The sequence below is a fragment of the Quercus robur genome, chromosome 2 (assembly GCF_932294415.1).
Source record: "Quercus robur chromosome 2, dhQueRobu3.1, whole genome shotgun sequence".
NCBI lineage: Eukaryota > Viridiplantae > Streptophyta > Magnoliopsida > Fagales > Fagaceae > Quercus > Quercus robur.
Genome location: NC_065535.1, coordinates 34,539,373 through 34,561,385, shown reverse-complemented (window position 1 = coordinate 34,561,385; position 22,013 = coordinate 34,539,373). Strand labels below are relative to the sequence as shown.

The window sequence follows — 22,013 nt, the reverse complement described above, 5'->3', positions numbered from 1 at the left end:
CGGGCCTTAGTGCCTTGTCAAGCTCGGGGGTTCGATCCCCCTATAAACCAATTACCCAGCAAAAAAAAAAAAAAAAAAAAAAAACTCCTCACCCTAACATTCAATTTATATAAACTTTACGTCATGGGAAAGATAATTTCATTAAGTTTTTGCTTGGTATTCTTTTGAGACCTAAAAGATCCTTAAAAAACTCTGAAAAGTCAAGGATAAATAACTTATGCTGTTTTTCAAACTAGAAAGTACCTCTTATGATAGATATGCCAATTCAACTATGTTACAAGCCAATGAATGAATATCATATGGAAGGTTAGTGAGATTAATTATAACAAGAGTTCTTTTACAACCTCAACAAAAAAAAAACATAAATTCAGTTAGTTGTTAGTTAGCAGATTTTTATACTAAATTCATTTTATTTTATATAATTCTTTTAAGAAATTGTTTTAACCTATAGTGTTTGTTCCTGGTGATTGTTTATTTTTTTATAATTTGATTGCTGAGGGAGAGGAGATTAACCCTAGACATCTAGGCTGGAAACATCAATATATGTCACTTTTTTTTTTTTTTTTTTTGAGAATCAATATATGTCACTTGATAAACTCATTTTAGATTGTTTCTAGGTTTTTTTTTTTTTTTTTTTTTTTGAGAATCTAGATGGTTTCTAGTTTGGTCTATGTTTTGGACCATTAAATAAGTGGGCTCATGGGTAGGCCCGTAGTCACAAACATTCAAATTTCAAACACGAAAACCAAGCAGCCCGAGTCCCCCAAAGGCCCAAATCCAGTTCGCATTAGATGAGTGAAACGTGTAAAAAACAGGTTATCCAACGGTTAGAAAAAAAGCCTAACAATTTCTCTTTTAAACAGAAAAATATTACACAGCGTAAACTGAAACAGTGAAACCCCAAACCAAAAACAAACCATGACTGTGTTTGGAATATATTAGCCAAATTGAAATCCCAAACCACTTGCCGCGGCCGGCACCACCACCACCACCACCAGTTAGCACAAATTACGACCACCGGTGGGCCAAACCGTCAACCGTGAGCTTTCTTCACACCAGAGACCTGCCGCTGGGGAGGCGAACAGTGCAGTGATTCATGGATTGGTGAAGGCGGAGGAGAAGGAAGGGATTGAAGAGGCGATATAAGAGAAATTGTTGCGGTGGTGAATTGGAGGTGAGCCGCTCCCGAGAAAATCAGGAATTTTTCGTTGAGTGAGCAAAAGCTGTAGTAGTTGCATTCTAAAATGGGCGATAAATCGAAGCGTAAGAAGAGGAAGCATATAGATGGCACCGAGACTTCGGTGTCGCCGTCGTCGTCGTCGTCACCGAGCTCTGATGACGACTCGTCGAAGAGGCGGCGCCGGCACCGGCACAGGCACAGGAGCAGTGATAAAAGTAAAAGGAGAGATAGAGAGAGGAGGAGAGAAAGGGACGAGAGAGAGAGGAAGAGAAGGAAATCGAGAAAGAAGAGTAGGGCTTACGAGTCCGAATCTGAGTCCGAGTCCGAGCCCGAGTTAGAGCCCGAAGCGGTGGTGGGAGACTTGTTGAACCAATTTCCTAATGTTTCCAATGACTTGATCCAGGTATCCATTTTTCTTGTGAATCCGAAGCTTCTAAATTCAATACTAATCGATTTTTAGGTTTTGCAACTACAATTTTGAATGTTATTTTGTGATATTTGGTGGGTAATTAGGAATTTTTCAACTTTGAATTTGATGTTTCATTGGCCAAAGTAGTTATGCTATTATCTGTTTTGTTATTAGCATGATTATCCTTACAGCATGCAAATTCTGTTTCTGACATTTTTAATTAACTTTTATTTTTTATGAAAGCACAGCTTGTCACCACTTAGGAATTGAATTTTCCCTATTGTTATTCTTTTTGCCATTTTATAATTTAAAAATGTGGGTACCGAGTGCAAAAGCTCCCACTTTTGTGGGGTATGTACCCCCAATTTTGTTGGAGAGGCTAATTCCGGGATCGAATAGCAACCTGCCAAAAGCTGTCACTTTTGGCAGAAGCCACTTGCCAGTTGCCATCTCACCAAGGCTCTGAGTGACTAAATTTTAGGCTTAAAGATAGGGGTGACTTCTAAGGATGAAAAGATGAGGGAGAGTCACTTGAGATGGTTTGTTCATGTTCAGAGGAGAGTCATTAATGCACCAATGGGAAATGGTGAGTTGAGTTAAGTTTAGGGAATGAAAAAAGAGGTAGAGGAAGAGCAAAAGTAAAATTAGTAGAAGTAGTGAAAAAGAATATATCAATTAAGGAAGTAACAAAGAGTATTGTTAAATTACCGATTGTCCCAAAAGCTTAAACTATTAGGAAATGATGAATTTAATCACTTAACCATGATTCTAACACTCCCCTTCATTTGTGTGCCTAAACTTCTCCTTAATAATTGGGGGCCCAACAATTAGGAATTTAACATTTTAAATGTGAGGTAGAGCAAAGGTAGGTATCGAACTTAGGATCTTCTGCTTTGATACCATGTTAAATTACCGATTCTCTCAAAAGCTTAAACTATTAGGAAATGGTGAATTTAGTCACTTAACCATAATTCTAACACTTCCCCTCACGTGTGGGCTTAAACTTCTTTTTAATAAGTGAGGTCCAACACGTAAGATTTTTAACATTTGGTATTAGAGCGAGAGATCTTGAGTTCAATTCCTGTCTCCTCCACTTTACCTCCCAATTAAATCACTGATAAGGAAGCCTTAGTTTTTGATGTGCTGGTTTCTTCCTCTAATGGTGGGACTGGGAGTTGGAATAAAAGGTTCAATAGAGCTGTTCAAGATTGGGAATTGGAAGAAGTGCATTCTTTTTTTGATTGCATTTATTCCAAGATGCCTAGGGAGGAAAGGTAAGATAGAATGATTTGGAGCTTGAACAGGAATGGTTATTTTGATGTTTGGTTTTAGAGCAAAACTTATGTATAGTACTTAGGTGCTGCTTCTTAAGTTCTCCTCTTAAGATTCTGCCATATGGATTTTTTCTCATGAAATGGAAGTGTATTTTTTAGTTAAGTAGCCACATGGTAGAATCTTAAGAGGAAAACTTAAGGAACAACACCTAAGGTATTGTATCTAAGTTTTGTCCTTGCTTTTATAATACTATAAGTGGCATTTATATTGTTTCTTTCTCATGGAAGAGCATTTTGGCGTGTTAAGATCCCAAGAGAGTAGTGTATTATTATGTGGGTAGCGGTGTGTGGTTGGATTCTTATAGTTGATAATCTCATTAAGAAGGGTTTCTCCCTAGCAAATTGGTGTTGTATGTGTCGGTGTAGTGGGGAAATGGTGGATCATCTCCTACTCCATCATGACTTTTCTCATGAGCTGTGGAGTGAAGTTTATGTTTGGGATTTAGTGGGTGATGCTGGAGACGGTAGCATCTCTTTTCTTTGGTTGGTGGAATTGGTTTGGAAAACATGCCTCGAATGTTTGGAATCTTTGGAATCTGGAGCTAGCATGTTTGATTTAGTTAGTATGGAAGGAATGAAATAGCTTTACTTTTGAGGATTTTGTGAAATCTATTGAACAGATGAAATCCTTGCTAATTAGGACTTTGTTTGATTGGTCTCGGGCTTGGGGATTTATGCATTTTACTTCGATTTTTGATTTTTAGTTTTCAGATAGCCTTTCGAATTGATTTTCTTGCATTTTTTTTTTTTAGGTATTTTGTGTTCATCATTGTGAACAAAGAGTACTTTTTATCAGTTAATAAAAAAAATTGGGACTAAGGCGCTTGGTTGTTGTTGTTGTATTCTTTGTGCTGTACTTTGTTGGTCTTTCTCTTATATGCTACTTTCTTTTATATTATTTTTTTATTCTCTTTTTTGTGATGTTTGTATGATTGTTAGTTTTATTTATTTTATTTTATTAATATTATTATTATTATTTTTTTTTAACCTTGTTTTTGATATACAGCTTCTGCAAATGATTGATGATGGGCAAGCTGTAGACATAAAGGGTATATCTGAAAGATCTCTGATAAAACATCTAAAGAAGCTGTTCCTTTCATTAAGACTGAAGGAGAGTGGTGATAGATTATTTTTACTTCCGCCAAATGCTCGTCCTACTTTAGAAATTGTAGGACCCCTAATTCATGCTCATATGGAACCTAAAGAGCAACAACTTGAACATTCTGTATCAGCAAATGGTGTACATTCAGTAGTGGAAGATGCCGAATGCGGAGAAGTGATGCTTGAAAATAATGTGGCAGGGCCAAGTCTAGAAGATGATACCATTCCTCCTAGAAGAAGGTACAAAAATACTTAAATTTTTTTTTTTTCCTAATTAGCTGCAATATCAATCACTATGTGTTTTATTCTAAAGAATCACAAATATGGACTGGTGAATAAGTTATTGACAGTGTCTTGTCCATTTTAATGAGAAATAACCAACTTGTGCAAGATTTAGACATATGTACTCTTGTATGCTGTGATCCTCTCTCTATCTTTTTTTTTTTTTTTTTTTTTTTTTTTCCTTGTATGGATTGCATAGCCATACTAAAACAAAATCTGCAAATTTTTTCTTGCTTAAAGGTTTGTATACTACTTTATAAGACATCATAGAATGTGGAGTTTCTGTATAAAGTGCCGGTTTGTGGTTCCTGAGTTACATTTATTAGTATTTAGATAGCTATGTTGTGTATACATTTTGTTAGATGTTGTGATAATAGAAAGAGGATCATCGAGATGAGAGGCAATATAGTGTTTGCATTGGGAAAACATATTAAGATAGTCTATGGGTATTAGCAAACCTATGGAAGAAATTTGGCAATAAGTGATCCTACAAGACCCAAACATAGAACTAGATAAGAAAAGGAAATACCTGTGGAAAATCATCATGTTCAAAGTAGGCACCTTTCCTGCCAAATCTGCATCAGAAACCCCTCTCCCCTTCAAAGATTCAACCTTACCATAATTCTGCAACTTCAATGGAGCAGCTTCTTTCGTGCTTTTCCCAGCTGGAGATGGGAGTTTCTCCCAAGAAGCCATCCGGTCCCTGCTTATGGGAGACTCCAAGTTTATGAAGTGTCATATACTCATATGTAGGAGGGGGAGGTGAGAGAAAATTTCCTGGCGGTACAAAATGGTTTTTCTTCCAATCCATCTGCTCCTGACTGTAAGATTTCCTAGTTGCAGCTGCCTTTTAGGCCTTTGCAGCACTAGAACTTTTGGACTCTCTTCCTATGCCTGGAGGAATTCGTTTTTCTGCAGAATGCGGGACTACAGATTGACGAAGCTGAAAAATATTTCATCCTCGGCCAACCCACTTTCTTTGTGGAACCAGAAATCTGGTACACCTTGTGAGAATGAAAAGCATTCGGGCATGAAGCTGCTTCAGCATACCTGGATGAAGTTCTTGACGCCTATTATCCAATTCCTGAACTATGCCTTCACACTGAAGCCAAAACTCTGCAGAAGATGTCATAGCATAGCTCCGAGCCAAAACCAGCAAATCCTGTAGAGTTTCCTTCCACTTAGGATGACTATCTGCATTTTTCTCCAGAATTCCAACCAGATCTGCTGCAAAAATAGCCAAATCAGAGTTTACTTCTTCCTTTGCTTTGTCAAATTTTGCCCAGATCACGACCAATATTTCCTGCATAAAACATCAAGGAAATTAAGAATGACTAGACCTTCCAAAAGCACAACTCATCTTGTTCAAGAAAATATATTGCAAACTAAAAGTTAAGTACCTCCAAGTTATTTAAGCCTTGAGGCTTCCAAAATGGGAAGGGTCGGACACCTTTGGAATTTAGTTCATGAGAAAAACTTTTGATATCAGCAGGAAACCTCTTTCTAGATGCACTTGTGACATGTAGTGTAGCTTGAAAAATGGGAGATTCAGGCTCCTTGGGATTGTCACAATTGTATACAGTCTAGGAAGCAAATGTTTAAGTCATCAACTACATTGTGAAAAGTAAATATTGGATAAAAGAATATACAATAAGTCTGATAAAAGTGAATGCATGGTTATTATCAATAAAAATCTTTTCACCATTACCTCTGGTGTATGTGCATCTGAGCTTTCTTAATCCTCCAGATTGACACCATGATGATTTTGATCTCCCTGTTAGATGATTCAAAATATCAAAAGCAACTTTTGCAGGGTAAAAACCAAATATGCCAGTTGTTCAAATTAAGGAAAACACAATAGACATAATTTTATTAATTGAATCTATCCTAGAATTCCAAGGTTTAAAATTACACCAAAGTTCTAACCTCACGTACGTCCTAAAAAGACAGGCAGTATATTTTAAGCAAAGAAGAAAGAAGGTTTTCAGTAAAATATACAATGCAAAAGAAAAGGCCTAAGACCACTAGAGGAGGTCTTTCCAGAGTTGTTTCACATTGCATGCAATAGGGATGCTTCAGTGGTTGATCTCATATCTTAGTACACTGCCTGTGTGCTTTGGCTCATTATATGCTGTCATTTTTACAATGAAGTTTTATTATTTATAAATAAAAATTATAACAGTTATGGACTTTAAACTTGAAGGTAACCTATTGGATGATTCAAAACTCAAAGCCTGGTATTGAGATATAGTATATGTATGTTACTAACTGATAGAAAAGGAATAAATAACGAACAATCATCTAATTTTTTATAAAGAACACTTTTTATTGTTCTTGTTTACTTTTTGTTGCAGAGTTATTGGTCCTGAGATGCCATCAGCTGAGTTACTTGCAGCTGCAGCCAAACTAACAGAAGCACAGGCTGAGCTCAGGTATTTCTGGATTTATTTGAGGTTGTAATTTTGGATTTTGTGGTGATACATCAAGATGAAAAAGTAATGTGATTAAGATGACTTGTAATAATATTTTCTAAATACTTCCAGAGAAGCAGAGTTGGAGGAAGATACTGAGATTTTTATAGGACCTCCACCACCTGCTGTGGTTGCTGAGGCTGAATCTGCAAATGAGGCAGAGCGATTTGAAGAGGTATTCTTATCCTGTTCCTTATGCATATTGATCAAATTATAATACTCTGCATATATCACAGTTGCTTCAAAGAGCACCCTTGGCTTGAGAATCTAGAATATTGTTGTATATCAAGATTCTTTTAGCAGGTTCAACTGATTCCAGCATGCACATGTTTGTATATATGTGTATGTGGATATCTACACATATATATCTGTATGTGCGTGTGTGTGTTATTTTTTTTTTTGATAAGTAAGAAGAAAATATTATTAATAAGGGAAAAGCATGAAAATACAAAGGGTTCACGGTAGTGAACAAAAAGACACAAACAGCCACTAAGAAAAACTAAGAAAAGCTAATAGACGAAAGGAATTCCATAAGGGTAAAACAATCCGAAAAACCCCGACACCGAGACCAATCAAAGAGGGTCCGTAGGCACAAATCTACTAACTGAACCACAGTTTTCCCCTTATCCTCAAAAGAACACCGATTCCGTTCAGTCCAAATATTCCACATTAAACAGCCTGGAACTAGATTCCAAATATCGAAGCTATGCTTCCCAAGCCAATGGTACCAACAAAATAATAAGTCCGCTATTGAACCTGGCATGACCCACTCGATCCCAAACAACCGAAGCATATGAGTCCACAAAGAATGAGCTATCGGACAGAAAAGTAATAGGTGATCCACAGATTCCTCATTACAACAGCACATACAACATCGATTCACCAAAGGGCGACCATGAAGCATCGTGTGTGTGTTATTTAAGTGTTCTGTTTCCATGTTTGTCGTTTTGCAAGTGATATTGTTGCCAACTCTACCAATTTAGAACCAAAAGTTTAATATGGTAGTGCTTGCTGTAAATATAATGTATCGAATATTGATATAATGAAAAGCTAAGGACACGGGTTTAATGATGCCAGCCATATTGACCATAACTGATTTCTGCTCAATCCAAAGGGTCATCTACCTTTGTAAAAATTGCTTATTTTTTTTCTCAAGAAATAGAGGCATAAATGTTTAGCATGAAAAAACAAGAAGATTTCATTTACTTTTCCATCACAAATTGATGTTTGCATGTCACCCTATGTTTGCTGTAAAGTTGGATGCCCAAGGTAATGGCATAACCATATAACCTTAGTCCAAAGAACAAAGAGATGCGTTGTGTTCATGGGCAAGCCCAAGGGAGTAAAATGTAATTTTTGTTGTTTTTTAAGTCTATAAACAAGTTTCAGGTATGGGTGTGGTGTTCTACCTGTCTGATGTGCTAATTTTTGTTTTGATAAGTTATAAAATTTATTAAAATAGTAGGTTAGATCAAGCTCATGATGATGAGTACTCCATAACCTAAAAGAATTGCACAGAATATGGATGATTTGCGGAAATGCAGAGTAGTTGTGTTGGATTGGTGTTGCATGTGCAAGAAGGATGGGGAGTCCATTGATCATTTATTGTTACATTGCCATGTAGCTAGGGAGTTGTGGAATATGGTATTTTATTTATTTGGGGTTCATTGGGTTATGCCATGCGATGTTGTGGATCTTCTAGCAAGCTAGTCGTATAAATGTAGCAAACTTAAGTCTTATAAAAAAAAAAATGTAGCAGATGTAAGTCCTTGGTGATTTGGAGTATGATTCCCCATTGTATTATGTGGGGTATTTGGTGGGAGAGGAATGCTTGTACTTTTAAAGGATTGAGAGATCAACTCATGATATGAAGTTGTTTTTTCTCCAAACTTTGCTAGAGTGGACAAATGCTTTGTGTGTTTTTAGTTTTAATTCTTTTACAGATTTGTTAGATAGTTGTATTCTCTTTGCTTTATAGTTTTTGCTGTTTTTTCTGATTCCTTTGTACACTGCCTGTGTGCTTTGGTTTCCTGTATTTTTTTTCTTTATTCAATGAAGTTATATTACTTATCAAAAAAAAAAAAAAAAAATTACAAAGAATTACGCACAAAAAAGATTTGATTCTGTGAAATAGAAGTGATTATGTGAAATCTATTAGTGTTACTATCTGTAAGACCCCATGCACGGGACCAATAAAAGGTGTCCGAATTAGCAATTCTTCTGAGTGTTTAATCTGTCTGTGTCCTCAAAAGTACGATTATTATGCTTCCCCACAATAGCCACATCAAGCATAATGGTCCAAAGTTCCAAATATAGGAAGCATGCTACTTTTCAAGTAGAGGTGTCCAACAAATCATGGGCAGTGATAGAGGTAGTACTGGTACTGGCATTGGGGAAAGTATTACGAGAACTATGCTATCTGTGTAAGGATAATTTTGGAGCTTTTGTGTATTTTATATTATGTAATGGTGATGATGCTGCTCAATCATCACAAAACCCTGTATTGTTTTTTTTTTTTTTTCTCTCATTCCTTCTTCTATTTCTTTTTCTCCCAGTTTACTTCTTTTGCCATCAAACTAGATGACAACTTAAGGACTTACTGTTAATAAAATCTCTCTACTTATTGAAAAAAAAAAAGTTGCATTATATAATATCTTCTTTTTGGGGAGTATATATGCTTATTTATTTATTTATTTATTATGAACTATTGGTGAAATGAGGTTAAGATATATCTTTTTTGTTGACCATACATAATTGCATCGTGGATGGTTTCCTAGTAATTGCATGAGTGCAATAACTCATAAACTAGTTACATTTATCTGATCAGGTCACCAGAATCATGGAGGCTGATGCTGATTGTCTGTATGATGTTCTAGGAGTGAACCATAATATGTCCGCTGATAACATTAAAAAAAGGTTAGTTTATTTTTTATTTTTATCTCTTAAAAAATGGAACCTATCTTGTTCCATGAATTGTTTTTGATACTTAATGGTTGATTTTGTTTATGGGATGCAAATTTAGGAGTTAGATCTGGATTTTATATTTTTTATATTCTAATTTTATTGTTTGGTGACTAATGTTTTCTTCCATCATGAAATTATTCCTTCTGTGCCAGATACCCCTAAACTGCCTACTTTACACTAGTAAGCATCTTTTGATGCTTGGCTTAACTACACTGGAGGAGGAAGAGTGTAACTTGAAAGGTTTCTGATAGGGATTTGTTCTGAGATCAATGATAATAGTCATCTAGTCTAGAGTAATATAGGGCTGAGGCATGCCAAAGCTTTGAAAGCTGAGATCCAGAATGTAATTGTCACAAAAAGTTATTTTTTATATAGCTTCTAAAGGCTTGAAGGTGTTTCTTAACTTGTGAACAAAATGCTTTCGACCATATATCCGTAGCACCTAAGAGCTGGAAAGTTAAGTCTCTTTGAATCGGAGATGTCTTGGGGGGTAACAGCAAGTAATTATTAGTATAAAGTAGTAAGACCTAAGTGTGTAGGTGCTATAGTGAAGAAGAAAGTTGTTTATAGTCTCTCTTGCAATCAACTTATTTAGGGAAGCGGGTAAATAATTTTGTGCCTATTTCAGTGGTCTAATTTGATTAAAACTTTAGTTTTGGTTGAACACCACCACCATCATAATGGTCTAATTAAACCTTTATATTTGGTCGAATACCATCTCCTTCATGGTGTGAATGATGTTTTATCTTTGCAATCAGGCTTATTTACTTTAAAAGTTCAAATCGGAAATTAAGGAGGAAAATTTACACATCGTCATGCTGTAAAATGAGATAGTACCAGTTAAAAAGTGGTTTTTAGTTCACTATATGGCTGAAAACAAAGATATGGACACAATCTGCAGGCTGCAATCACTATCTTAATTAATGGATTCTAGGCTGTTTGTTAGAGTTTTCATTGATCTTGTATTGTTGCAAACTGGTGAGCTTGTGCATTATGTAATTGTTTCTCTTTATCTAATTATTGACATGGTCATGAATTAGGTACTGGAAGTTGTCTCTTTTAGTGCACCCGGATAAATGCCCTCATCCTCAGGCCCATCAAGCATTTATCAAATTGAACAAATCTTTTAAAGAATTGCAAGATCCAGATAAGGTGAGTTTCTTATGCATACATGGTTAATATGTGAATCTATAAAATGCTTCTATTTGTGCAGTCACATTCTGTGATACTTCTTTTAATTCATCGAAATTGAGATCTCTTACAGTTGATTTGGTCATGATAAGTATATTTGAATTTCAGTTGCCCTTTTTAATATGATTTGTGGTTAGATAATCATTTGGTCTCAAATGTGTTATGCCAATGAGGGTGTATGATTTGCTTCTTTGTTTGAAATGAGTGTTTGGGCGATAGCATAGTAGAAGGATATGGAATGTAGTGCTGTTTTGCCTCATGTAAAAGATTTGGTGTGAAAGGACATTTTATGGGATTGAGCTTCCCCTTTATAGGAATAAATACCTTTTTTTTTTTAATTTCTTTGGTTCAGTGGCCACTTGCAGATGGCAGCATAACTTCTTCCCTGTGAAACATTTTGAGCTTTTTGTCTTTTAATGTCACTTTTGAGGGGGGTCAACAGTACACTATGTACTTCAGTTGTTCCTTCTACTTAAAAAAATTTCTTACAAGTTGAAAAGCAAAATTGATAAATGTCTGTATCATAGTAGCAGTTGTTATGTATGAACTCTTGTTTAGACTTTAGTCATGGAATATTGGAATATATGCGCATGGAACTGGTAGTTTGGTGCATAAAATTTTCTTTTACATATCTTTGATAGTTATAATGAAATTTCTTGAGACATTTTGGTGGTTCAAACGAACTTGCATAATTTCATTAAGGAGACAATGTTACCTTTAAAAGCATATCATGCAATTATCATATGGTGATTATAGTTGTATTTTGGCATCTTCACAACAGAGATATACGATTTTGACATTGATTTTTCTTTCTAACCTCATTTGCTTGGTTTAGCGGAAAGCAATGGATGAGAAAATTAAACTCAAGGAAGAACAGGAGGCATTTAAGGTACATACAATATTAATTCTTTTTAAGGAATTTGTTGTAGTAGTGGTCTGGCTATATCTTTAGAAGTTATATCTGAAATACTCTTTGGTGTGTGCCTATATCAAATTATTAATTCTTTTTGTTCTTATAGGCTGAGTTGAAATCAATGCGTGAAGCTGCACAATGGAGAAGATTGCAAGGTTAGCCATTTTCTGCAGATGCTAAGGGTTTCTCTTGGTTTTCTACATTCTATCTGTGTGTGTACGTTTGTTTCTTTGTGTCAGAATGTATAGAGGGTCTAGTGGTGGGTACAAATCTCATTGGGTATGTATATAACTTACTGATAAAAGAAAACAGGGAATAGGGTGAAGTAGTGGGTTCAAGTTTTACCTTCTAGCTCAGATTGCAGTTCTCGCCTCATAGCATTAGGTTGGGTGATGCCAGGTGCCTTGTAGCTTAATTGGTTGACACCTCTTGGTGTTTCTAATGGAGATATCTAAGGTTCAAACCCCCTCTCCTCCAACTATTGAATTATCAAAAAAATATTAGGCTGGATGGTAAAGTTTAGGGTCAATTGTGTATAACTTAATAATAAAAAGTAAAAAAAAGGAAGTAGAATGATTTTTCTGTAAGTAAAAATGATTTTATTAAAAAAGGAACAAACAAAAGTATATAATATTAATATATCTTGAGATTGACATTTTCAAGTTTAAGCTATATGAGAATTCTAAAAAAGATCTTTCAGAAAGAAACAAACAAGAGTACATACTATATCTTGATATCTACATTTTCAAGAGTACATACTACTTTTGGAGTGGTCTCGTTGTTAGGGTTTCACTGATTGTTCTTCTCTTTCTGAGTTTATGTCTTCTCTTAGCTTAGTTTCCTGATTTCCCTCTTTTTGTTGTGCTGTGTGCTCTTTTTTCTTTCTTGTTGTTTATCATCATGAACATCTTGTACTTTTCTCTTTGTTTTTATCATTAATATTAATTTTCTGATTACCTATAAAAAAAAAAAAGAATTCTAAAAGATTACATCGGGGAGTATTGCCTAAAACAATCATCTAATCATACAAACATTGTAGCATTGACTGTTTGATCATGTGGATTAGACGTTCAATTTCATTAATAGTTCTATTATATTGCTTAAGCTAAATTGTCCATAAGACACACAGCCAAATTGCATTCCAAGCTAAGGTTCTTTGATGATGAAAGCTCCATTTCCAACAACTTAGCATTTAAATCAATGTTTTCAGCATAACCCATGATGCTCTATATACAGCAAACACAAATGACCAAATATCTCTAGACACCATACAATGAAGTAAAAGGTGCTCAACTAATTCCGTGCTCCTCTTGCACATACAACACCAATCAATGATCATTATATTATGCTTTCAAAGATTATTTATTGATAAAATTATATCCAATGCTGCCATCTATGCAAAGTGGCCAATATTTCTAGGATCACCCCAAATACAGAACATGGGATTTGACCCCTATAGCCCCGCAGAACTTCATAGTGAGAGTGAACCTCAAATTTCCTGCTTTTGAAGGTTTGGAAGCTATTCAGTCCTCTAGTCTAGAATGGAAATTTGAATACAATATATAAAAAATGCCATACATAGACTCCAATTCCCAATTCTGAAGTGACTTGTTAAAGTGAAGATTCCAACCATGTTCACCACTCAAATGGGAAGCAACCAAATCGTTTTTATTGACTATCATTCAACAAAAGTCCCCACACTTTGACACTTCTAGTTGATGTAAAGAGTATAACCAAAATTATTTCAGAATTTGATATTTTAGGTTGTTACTTATTTAAGATACCTGATCTCATTTTTGAAATTTGAATTCAGGCTTTATTGTTGTTGAGGATTTTATGATTTGGTTAGGACTCTCCTTGTTGATGTAATCATCGAAGCCTATTAAAAAGAGGCTCTAGCCTGGAAGCCTATTAAAAAGAGGCTCTAGCAATTTGATGTGATTCTGGACGCCAATTAAATAGAGATTCTTGCAATAGTTTGAGCAGTATATTTTGAATAAGATATTTCTAGTTAGAGATTGCTCTACAGCTTGGCAGTGATTCTAAGCACGCTAACACTTGCTATGTTTGGAAGTTTTGAGAGAGAGGAGAGTAGAGGGGAGTAGAGGGAAGGAGAGTAGTGGAGAGAAGAGTAGAGGAGAATGGTTATCCTCCACCTTGTTTGAATGTTTTTAAAATTAAGTAAGGGGGAGGGGAATAATTAGTATTTTCATTTGTAATTTTGTTAATATGGTACAGGTAAATTTGATAATTCATTTGGTCAAACATTTTTATGCTCCACTCTCCCTCCAAATCTCTCCAATTTGGGGGAATTAAAAATGAGGGGTTAGAAGTATTTCAAACCCCTCCAAACCCCTCTCCCTCCTTCCTTAAAAAACATCCAAACAAGGTAATTAAATTACTCTCCCTTCCTCTACTCTATTCCCCCTCCTTCCCCCAACATCCAAACATAGCATATGTTTAGGAGTTTTAAAAGAATGAAAAGCATAGTTTATAAAAGAATGGACTTGAAAATGGTGTATCTTTTATAGTGTGTTTGGGAGTTTATAAAAGGAGGAATGGAAAGAAAGAAATATATAGTTTTACTATTATACCATTCACCTTTTATTGTTTATATATTTATTGGGATAAAATTGATATTTCACTTCTATTTCAATAAAGGAATGATTGTTCCTCCCACTTTTGGAAGGAATACTTAGGAGGGAATTTTGAATGGAATGAGCATTTGCTTATAGTCTGTCCTTCATTCTAATTAAACTTCCAATATGGAGAATAGACGGAATATCTTGAAGAATTTCCTTTCATTCCATTCCTTTCCCCTCTCCTAAACAATCTGTAGTTGGTGAAGCCTAGGGTTTTGTAGCCCATTCTCCCATTTCTCCCTTTGTTTTTTGTATTTCTATGTCACCGGTTCTGCAACTTGGTATCAGAGCATGACCCCAATTTACTTTTCCAACAACACCCTAAATAAAAAACCTATAGTCCACTCACTAAGTTTGAGTAGTCATGGGTTACTTCTTTCATCCTGCAAGTTATGGAGAAACTGGAGCTACACATTAGGACTTCAGGTCATATAGTTTCATGCTGGCATCTTCAAATTATTGTTAAGGTGCTACCAAACAGATTGGAGAGGGTGTTGGGAAGCTTGTGGTAAGGGCCAACAGAAAACTCGTTTTAGTTGCGTTTGTCTTGTGCTGTGCTGTGTGTGTGTGTCTTACAGTCTAAGCTTTATAACAAAATATAGTATTATAGCTCGCTTCAGGTCCTTGTGTAAGAAAATTTTTATAATTTCAGGTTGGTGTTATTTTTATCTTTCCTTAGTGGGTATTTTACAAGAGGTTGGACCTTGGTATGATGGCAAGCTTCCTCCTTTTGTGGATATTTACAGCTTGCGACTTGCAAAATTATTTACTGAACTGACCACAAGAAAGTTGTGGTGTTGGCAGGTATATCTATGGAGGGTGATGATGAGCTATTGGCAGATATGGATGTTAAAGTGGCACCGAAAAGAGATGAATGGATGACAACATTGCCTCCTGAAAGAAAAGTAAGGCCCTCCTCATTCAATTGTCATTTTGTGATTTTTAAATTATTTACTTTTGCTTTTGTCATTAGTTGTTGGGACTTGGGAACCTCCTGTATATGTCACTCTTATAGAAACCCATTTTTTATGCACAATTTTAAATACAAAAACTTGAAATTTAAACATGTAGAGTATAAAAAGAAAATCTAATCCAATGGCGGATTTGTTAAAATTAGCATCCAATAAAAAAATATTGAGTGGTGTAATATAAATTAGAGTTACTCCCCAGTGTAATTTAAACCCAACCCATGTATATATATTTACACACACACACACACATGAATATTTGTCAAGTTTATATCAGGAGTAAACCATCTCAAGTGACTCTTCCTCCTCTTTCCATCTTAGCATCCTCATTTCCGTTACATTCATTTTATGAATATGATGCTTTTAATGGCCCAACATTTAGTACCATAGAGCATAGCTAGTCTTGTTATCTTATAAAATTTTCCCTTTAACTTATTTGGTATTCTACAATTAAAAAATAATTTTGATGTGTCACTCCTCTTCACCCACCTTGCTCTTATCTTATGATTCACATCCTCTTCAATCTCTCCATTTTTATGAATTATGGGTCCATGATATCGAAAGCTCTCACTCTTTGGTATCTCTTGACCATCGAGTCAAACAACCTCTTCATCTCTGCCTACTTCTACTTGACTTACATTCCATGTACTCTAAACCTCCTTTGTAACCGCTAATCTAGTTTTTTGCTTTATACCCAAAAACTTTGGTTATTTTTTAACCCTAATTGTTCTTTCTAAAGTTTTAAACCCTAAATTTGGAAATTCTTCAAATTCTGAGCCTACTACAAGCACAAGTAGTTGGTTCCTCAATTTGTCCTGTGTCATGTGGGCAATTTGGTGGAAACGATCATACATTTAATGGTGTGGAGTTGTCTATTATTGAGTGCAAAGCTGTATTTTTAGATTGTTATTTGAATGGTCTCATGTGCCTGGCACCACTCCTGAGACTTCTTGTGTAAACTTTATTGATTTTCTTTCCTTTAGATTTAATTTTTTAAGAGAGCTTTGTGTACAAGAGATTCCCCTCATTCTAATGATATATTTTTACTTAGTGAAAGGAATAAAAGATAGCACCCTGAAGGTTTCACTTGATGGTCACTGAAACTCCAAATGCAAGCCTTTATGTTGTTTTCCATTTCATAACCCTCGTGCTTTTCCTTCTCAGCCCGGTATGACTACGCAGTCAACTACATTTAGCAAGAGCTCTAAAGCAGGACGCGGCGATACTAGTGTTTGGACAGATACCCCTACAGAGAGAGCCCAGAAAGCAAAGATGAAGTATGTATTCACTTTTTCGTTTCCAGAATGCTTTGGGCAGTCATCTCTCCTCTCTCTCTCTCTCTCTCTCTCTTAGTTGAAGGTATTTTGTAATGCATTTAGTTTACCATGGCAGTTATTTAGAAGCGTATAATGAGGCTGCAGCACTTGCTTCCAATGAAGTACAGAAAAGTTCAGATGCAGATTTGGTGGATAAATATAATAAAGGAAAGCGATCAAAATCTTTGGTACAGAAGCACCAGGAAGAGGCTACAAGCCGTTCAAAGAAAAAAACCAAAGTGCAGCCAGAGAAGCAAGAGTGGGTGGGGCAACATCCTTGGAAGCCTTGGGATCGTGACAAGGACTTGGGAGCTGGAAGAAAGAATATAAACTTGGATTCAGAAAACATGGCTGAAGGTTTAACCTCCAGGTTTTCTTCTGGAAACTTCCAAAGAAACTTCCTTTAGTCCTTGGGGTTGTATATCTGCAGTACATAAAATTAGTTTGACATTTCAGTTCTCCTTCATTCATATTTTTGTTCATACATTATAGTTTAATCAATTAGAGGAAAGTGGCTATTCTAATGACACTTCCTCCCTCTCTCTTTCTTGGTGCGTCGTGTGATTGATGTTATTCTATCGAGACATGTTTAATAACTTAGTTTCATATCTTATGCGGTTATGCAATTGTTTCCTTCATTTTTAATTTTTTTGGGGATTCGATCCCAAGATATGTCTCTCAATTAGGAAGTGTCGGTCTAAGAGTTGCTAGGTTTTAGACAATTGTAAGGTTATAGCTTTATATGTCTAGTCAAATACAACTTGTTTGTGCCTTATAGTTGAGTGAGCTATAGTCTTTTTTTTTTTTTTGATAAGTAATAAGATATATTGATATCAAAGAGGAAGCACCCTAGTACACAGGGAGTGAACAAGGGGACAACAAATCAACAACAAAAATTGCAAGAATCTATGAAACAAAAAAAGAAGGGAAAGATTTGTTTTGCAAAGCAAACAACCAATCCAACAAAGATCTAAAAAAGAAAAGCTTGAGGTCCGGAATAGATCGGTCAATATCTTCAAAACAACGACTATTTCTCTCCCTCCAAAGACACCACATTAAGCCATGAGGAACAATGGACCATATATAACCATTTTGATGACAACCACTTTGATGAGTGAGCTATAGGCTTTTCATGTCATTTGTTACTTTACTTCAAAATCTAGTCTTTTGTTATTTCAATTTTCAATTGAACCTAGTTGGTGTAGCATAAATGGGTCAAACAAAAATTTTAGGGGCCTAGTTTATTTGTATCAAGCTTTACCATACTTTTCCTTGATGAGAAGACTCATGTTAGATGGTGGCACAAATAGTCTGGAGGAAAGTTTTTTCATACTTTTCCTTGATGAGAAGACTCATGTTAGATGGTGGCACAAATAGTGTGGAGGAAAGTTTTTTCATCCCATTGTGAGAGGGAATAGACCTAGATGTTGCATTTATAAATCTCTAGAGTTAGGAGTGTCATTATTTGAAACCGCAAGAGAGGTGGGGGTTATTTACACTAATTTAAAAAATAAAGTTGGTAATTTGGGAGATCCTTTCTTAATTGGAATCATTATTATTCAAAGAAAAGTCAAGTCGAATAAAAAAAAAAACCATTATTATTATTTATAAAAGAAACCAATTATTATTCTTTAAAATTGGAATAAAATTGGGAAAAACCTAAAAAGACAAAAAAATTAAAAATCCAAGGGGTAAGGCCGATCGGCATTTCAAAAAGACCTTGAAGTGCCGAAGCGACCTCTTTGTGTTCTTATTGGCACTTCAAGGGGTCAGAGTGACACTCTAATTTTTTTCTTTCAAGATGACCATAATGCAAACTCCTAAGTTCGTATCCCTTTTCGAGGTTTGGTGCTAACTCAGCTTCTATTATTTTTTGTCCTTCTTTTTTATGTTTTAAACAAACCTTCCCCTTAATAATGCGTTTGTTGCTTCAAGTCTCAAAGCATCTATCTCACAAACAAACAAAAAACCCTCATGCACATAACTCTTGATATGTTCTTTCTTATTTTTGTTTTTGTGATGGTATAAACCCGTCCACAACGTTTTGTCATTGAAAAGATTAGGGCATATGATGTCCAAATTAGGTAACGCATGACAATGAATAAGCTAACTAACTGTATGATATACTCATCCAGAAAAGAAAAACAAACAAAAGGATGTATTGATTCATTACTGAGAAGAAGAAGAAGAAAAGGAAGAAGAAGAACCATTAGATTGTCTAACAGGCATGTCAAAGAACTCATGGTTGACACTTGACAATTGCCCAACATCAAAGTAGTCTTGTCATGCTATTGTGAGTATGACAATAGTTTTGTTTTAATTTTATCACCTTCAGCTCAAAAAACAAGTTAGGCATTTAAAGGAAAATCTCCTTTATATATATTACCTCCGTCTCAGTTTGTTTGTCCTTTATTTCATTTTAGAATGTCCTAAAATATTGTCTTATTTCTAAAAATAAAAATTATTAGTTTACTAATGTTCCTATTATATTCCTACTTTATTTTCAAAACTATTTGAAAAGAAAACTAACTAATATTTAAAAAAATCAATTTAATTGGGGCACCTTTTTAGTTGTCTCATTAAGAATAGTTTTTTTTTTTTTTTTTTAAAGCTGATAAATTTATTTAATAGTATTTTTGTAAACTTATACATTTTTATAAGGCAAACAATATAATTAATGATGTTTTCTTAAAAAGATTTATTTTTCAAACAGGACAAACAAATTAAGACGGAGGAAGTAATATAATATTATAAATTTTAAAGAGGATCTAGGTCATTAAGAAGTTTAAATAAGGTGACATCATATATACAATAAACTATAATATATAAAATATAAATTGTGACGTAAGAAGGTAATTTTATTTGAAACAAAGAGGATCGCAAGACAACTAAATAAAGAAGCTGTGTTGATCTCAACAAGGAAAAGTTTGATCGCTGAAATAGCGATGAGAGAAGCCACTTTAACAATGAGTATTAGCATGTATTAAAAGATTTAATGATAGATCTCTCCATTTGCAACTATTCATAGAAGGGACAATATGATGCAACTCAAGCAAGCTATGGTACACCTTCCATGTGTGCACGCGTATAAAAGAATATTACGCACAAAGTTTGGCCTAAGGCTACAACTCCAACTAAAAAAATTAACATAATTATATATTTTAAAAATCTAAGATTGCATGTTATTTATATTCTTTACACACATATCAAATTTCGTGTTAATCGGATGTAATTTATTATTTGATTCATAAACTTATTTTTTATGTATAATTTTAAATTACAAAAACTTGAAATTTAAACACTTGATTATTGGCATAACTAAGTTTATAGTCAAACTTTGTCATTTTATTATTTCTTTCAAATTATTTAAGCCATGTATCATATTTTCTTTAACAATAAATGTTGGATTTTACACATCACGTGTATGCACTACAGGACTCAAAGTAAGCGTTATATAATGACAATGTGCTCTCACCATAATTATAAGTATAATAAAATTACTTGAGTCAGGTATTTTCCTCAAGTTTGAGTCAGGTTAAGGGATCTAGGTTCAATTTTGTCAAGACTAAATGTGTCTGGTTTTACTTAACTTAGAAAGAGTAGCCTTTTGATATACTAGACTTCTTCAAGATGCTTGGACGTCACTATTTTAATTGGTGATAAAGCACGTATCAAACAACTAGTAATTGTATTCTTTGCTTCATTTTAATATTCACAATTTCATCTTAAGAATAGATTTCCTGATAAAAATTGTAAGATTTCTTTGATTGTGTGAACTCTACAAGAGTATGGTTTAAATTTCGCAATGAGAATGCTTTGGATATCGAACACTTAAAGCAATCCGTTTTCTTCATGGCAGTGGCACATATACAATAGTTTTTTTTTTGGATCTGTTTGATGCTATCTTCACCAAAAGACACTTTTTTTCACCATTTAAAACTAAAATTTATAATGCTAAAAGTCTTATAGTTCAATTGACACTTCATCAATTTCTGGTATTCTAATAGAGATATCCTTCAAGGGTTCAAATTTTCTCTCCCCAATTATCAAATTATAATAAATAAAATATCTAAATTTAATTTGGATATACAATTGATAAATAAAGAACTCTTTTATAGGTCTTAATTTTCTTAAAATACCAAGTTCCGTTTCAATAAGTTTTAACTTAAATGACACTTCTTTCTCTACTGAGAAAATACAAAGAATGAGATCATAAGTTCAAAACTCACTTGACATGTGTAACATACCATTAAACAAAAATAAAATCCAGGCTCTATATGCAACTTTTAATGGTAGAATATGTTATCCAATTTTCAAACAAAGTAACAAGGGAACAACATAGGAATAAAACAGAACTTTCTGAACTTAAAAAAACAAAAGAAACTGATCAAGCCTCCCTTGGTTTTAAATTTCTTAACATGTTGCTATTATTAGAGAGAATTGAAGTTGGTTACTCCACGTAGTGTTACTTAACTAAGAAAACAAAAGCCTCACATTGTGCATGGTCCCCATATCACAAATGTCAAAGATTTTTGTTGTCTTAATTAAATTATTGAAAATAGGACAAGAACAGACAAAAGGAATAAACCCCACAAGTAATCATGACTCCTTATGTCTCTTATATCATTAAGGTAAGATCTAACAAAACCATAAGATAGCTAAAGAAAAAAAGAAAAAAAAAAAAAAAAAGAAAGGACAACTTGGGTTGTGTGAGGAGACATGTCATTATCAACCTTGGTTGTGCCTCATTCTCTCTCTATCTATATGAATCTCTAGAAGGTTTCTGCAAGTCATCATCAATTTTAGTAAATTAATCTTCTCTTCCCTATTATAATCTAGAATGTTTCTTGTTTAAAAAAAAGGCATAGATATGGATATTATGAGAAGGGTTGAAAATGATGTTATAATACATTACATTAATGTATGTGGGACGAAGCAGCCCAACCTCCTATAGTCCCACAAACCGCCCCAAATACCCCACTTGCTTGATTCACACTATTTCTAGTTCACCAAAGCAACCCCACCACCCTTACTAGATAATGAGCCATTTTCTTGTACCACTATGGTGAATCATCCTCAATTCACCTCCCAATTGTTTTTAGTTTTTTCAACCATTCTGCTTACCCATCAAATTTTATATATATATTTTTTCACTATATTTGAGGTAATAGATTATGATTAGTTTAATATCAGTTTTATTTGAAATTACTGTTGATATCATTTTTATTGTACATAAATTATA

At 34.4% G+C, this 22,013-nt stretch overlaps 1 protein-coding gene across 1 annotated transcript; it reads left to right on the top strand.

Annotated features, from left to right (window-relative positions):
• The first annotated feature begins 886 nt into the window (after nucleotides 1-886).
• Nucleotides 887-17,315, top strand: LOC126713462 (uncharacterized). The gene is made up of 11 exons (XM_050413214.1): nucleotides 887-1,583; nucleotides 3,930-4,264; nucleotides 6,661-6,738; nucleotides 6,850-6,952; nucleotides 9,605-9,693; nucleotides 10,782-10,893; nucleotides 11,768-11,821; nucleotides 11,952-12,000; nucleotides 15,292-15,392; nucleotides 16,620-16,732; nucleotides 16,848-17,315. Exons 1-11 carry the CDS (start codon nucleotides 1,245-1,247, stop codon nucleotides 17,176-17,178), a joined length of 1,704 nt encoding a protein of 567 aa, XP_050269171.1. The 5' UTR covers nucleotides 887-1,244; the 3' UTR covers nucleotides 17,179-17,315.
• Nucleotides 17,316-22,013: the final 4,698 nt, after the last annotated feature.

Bases quoted from the DNA above. Each gene is read 5' to 3' on its own strand.
- LOC126713462 (XM_050413214.1), top strand. From the start codon at position 1,245: ATGGGCGATAAATCGAAGCGTAAGAAGAGGAAGCATATAGATGGCACC. The intron at 10,894-11,767 runs GTGAGTTTCTTA...TGCTTGGTTTAG, and splicing joins AATTGCAAGATCCAGATAAG to CGGAAAGCAATGGATGAGAA. The intron at 15,393-16,619 runs GTAAGGCCCTCC...TTTCCTTCTCAG, and splicing joins CATTGCCTCCTGAAAGAAAA to CCCGGTATGACTACGCAGTC.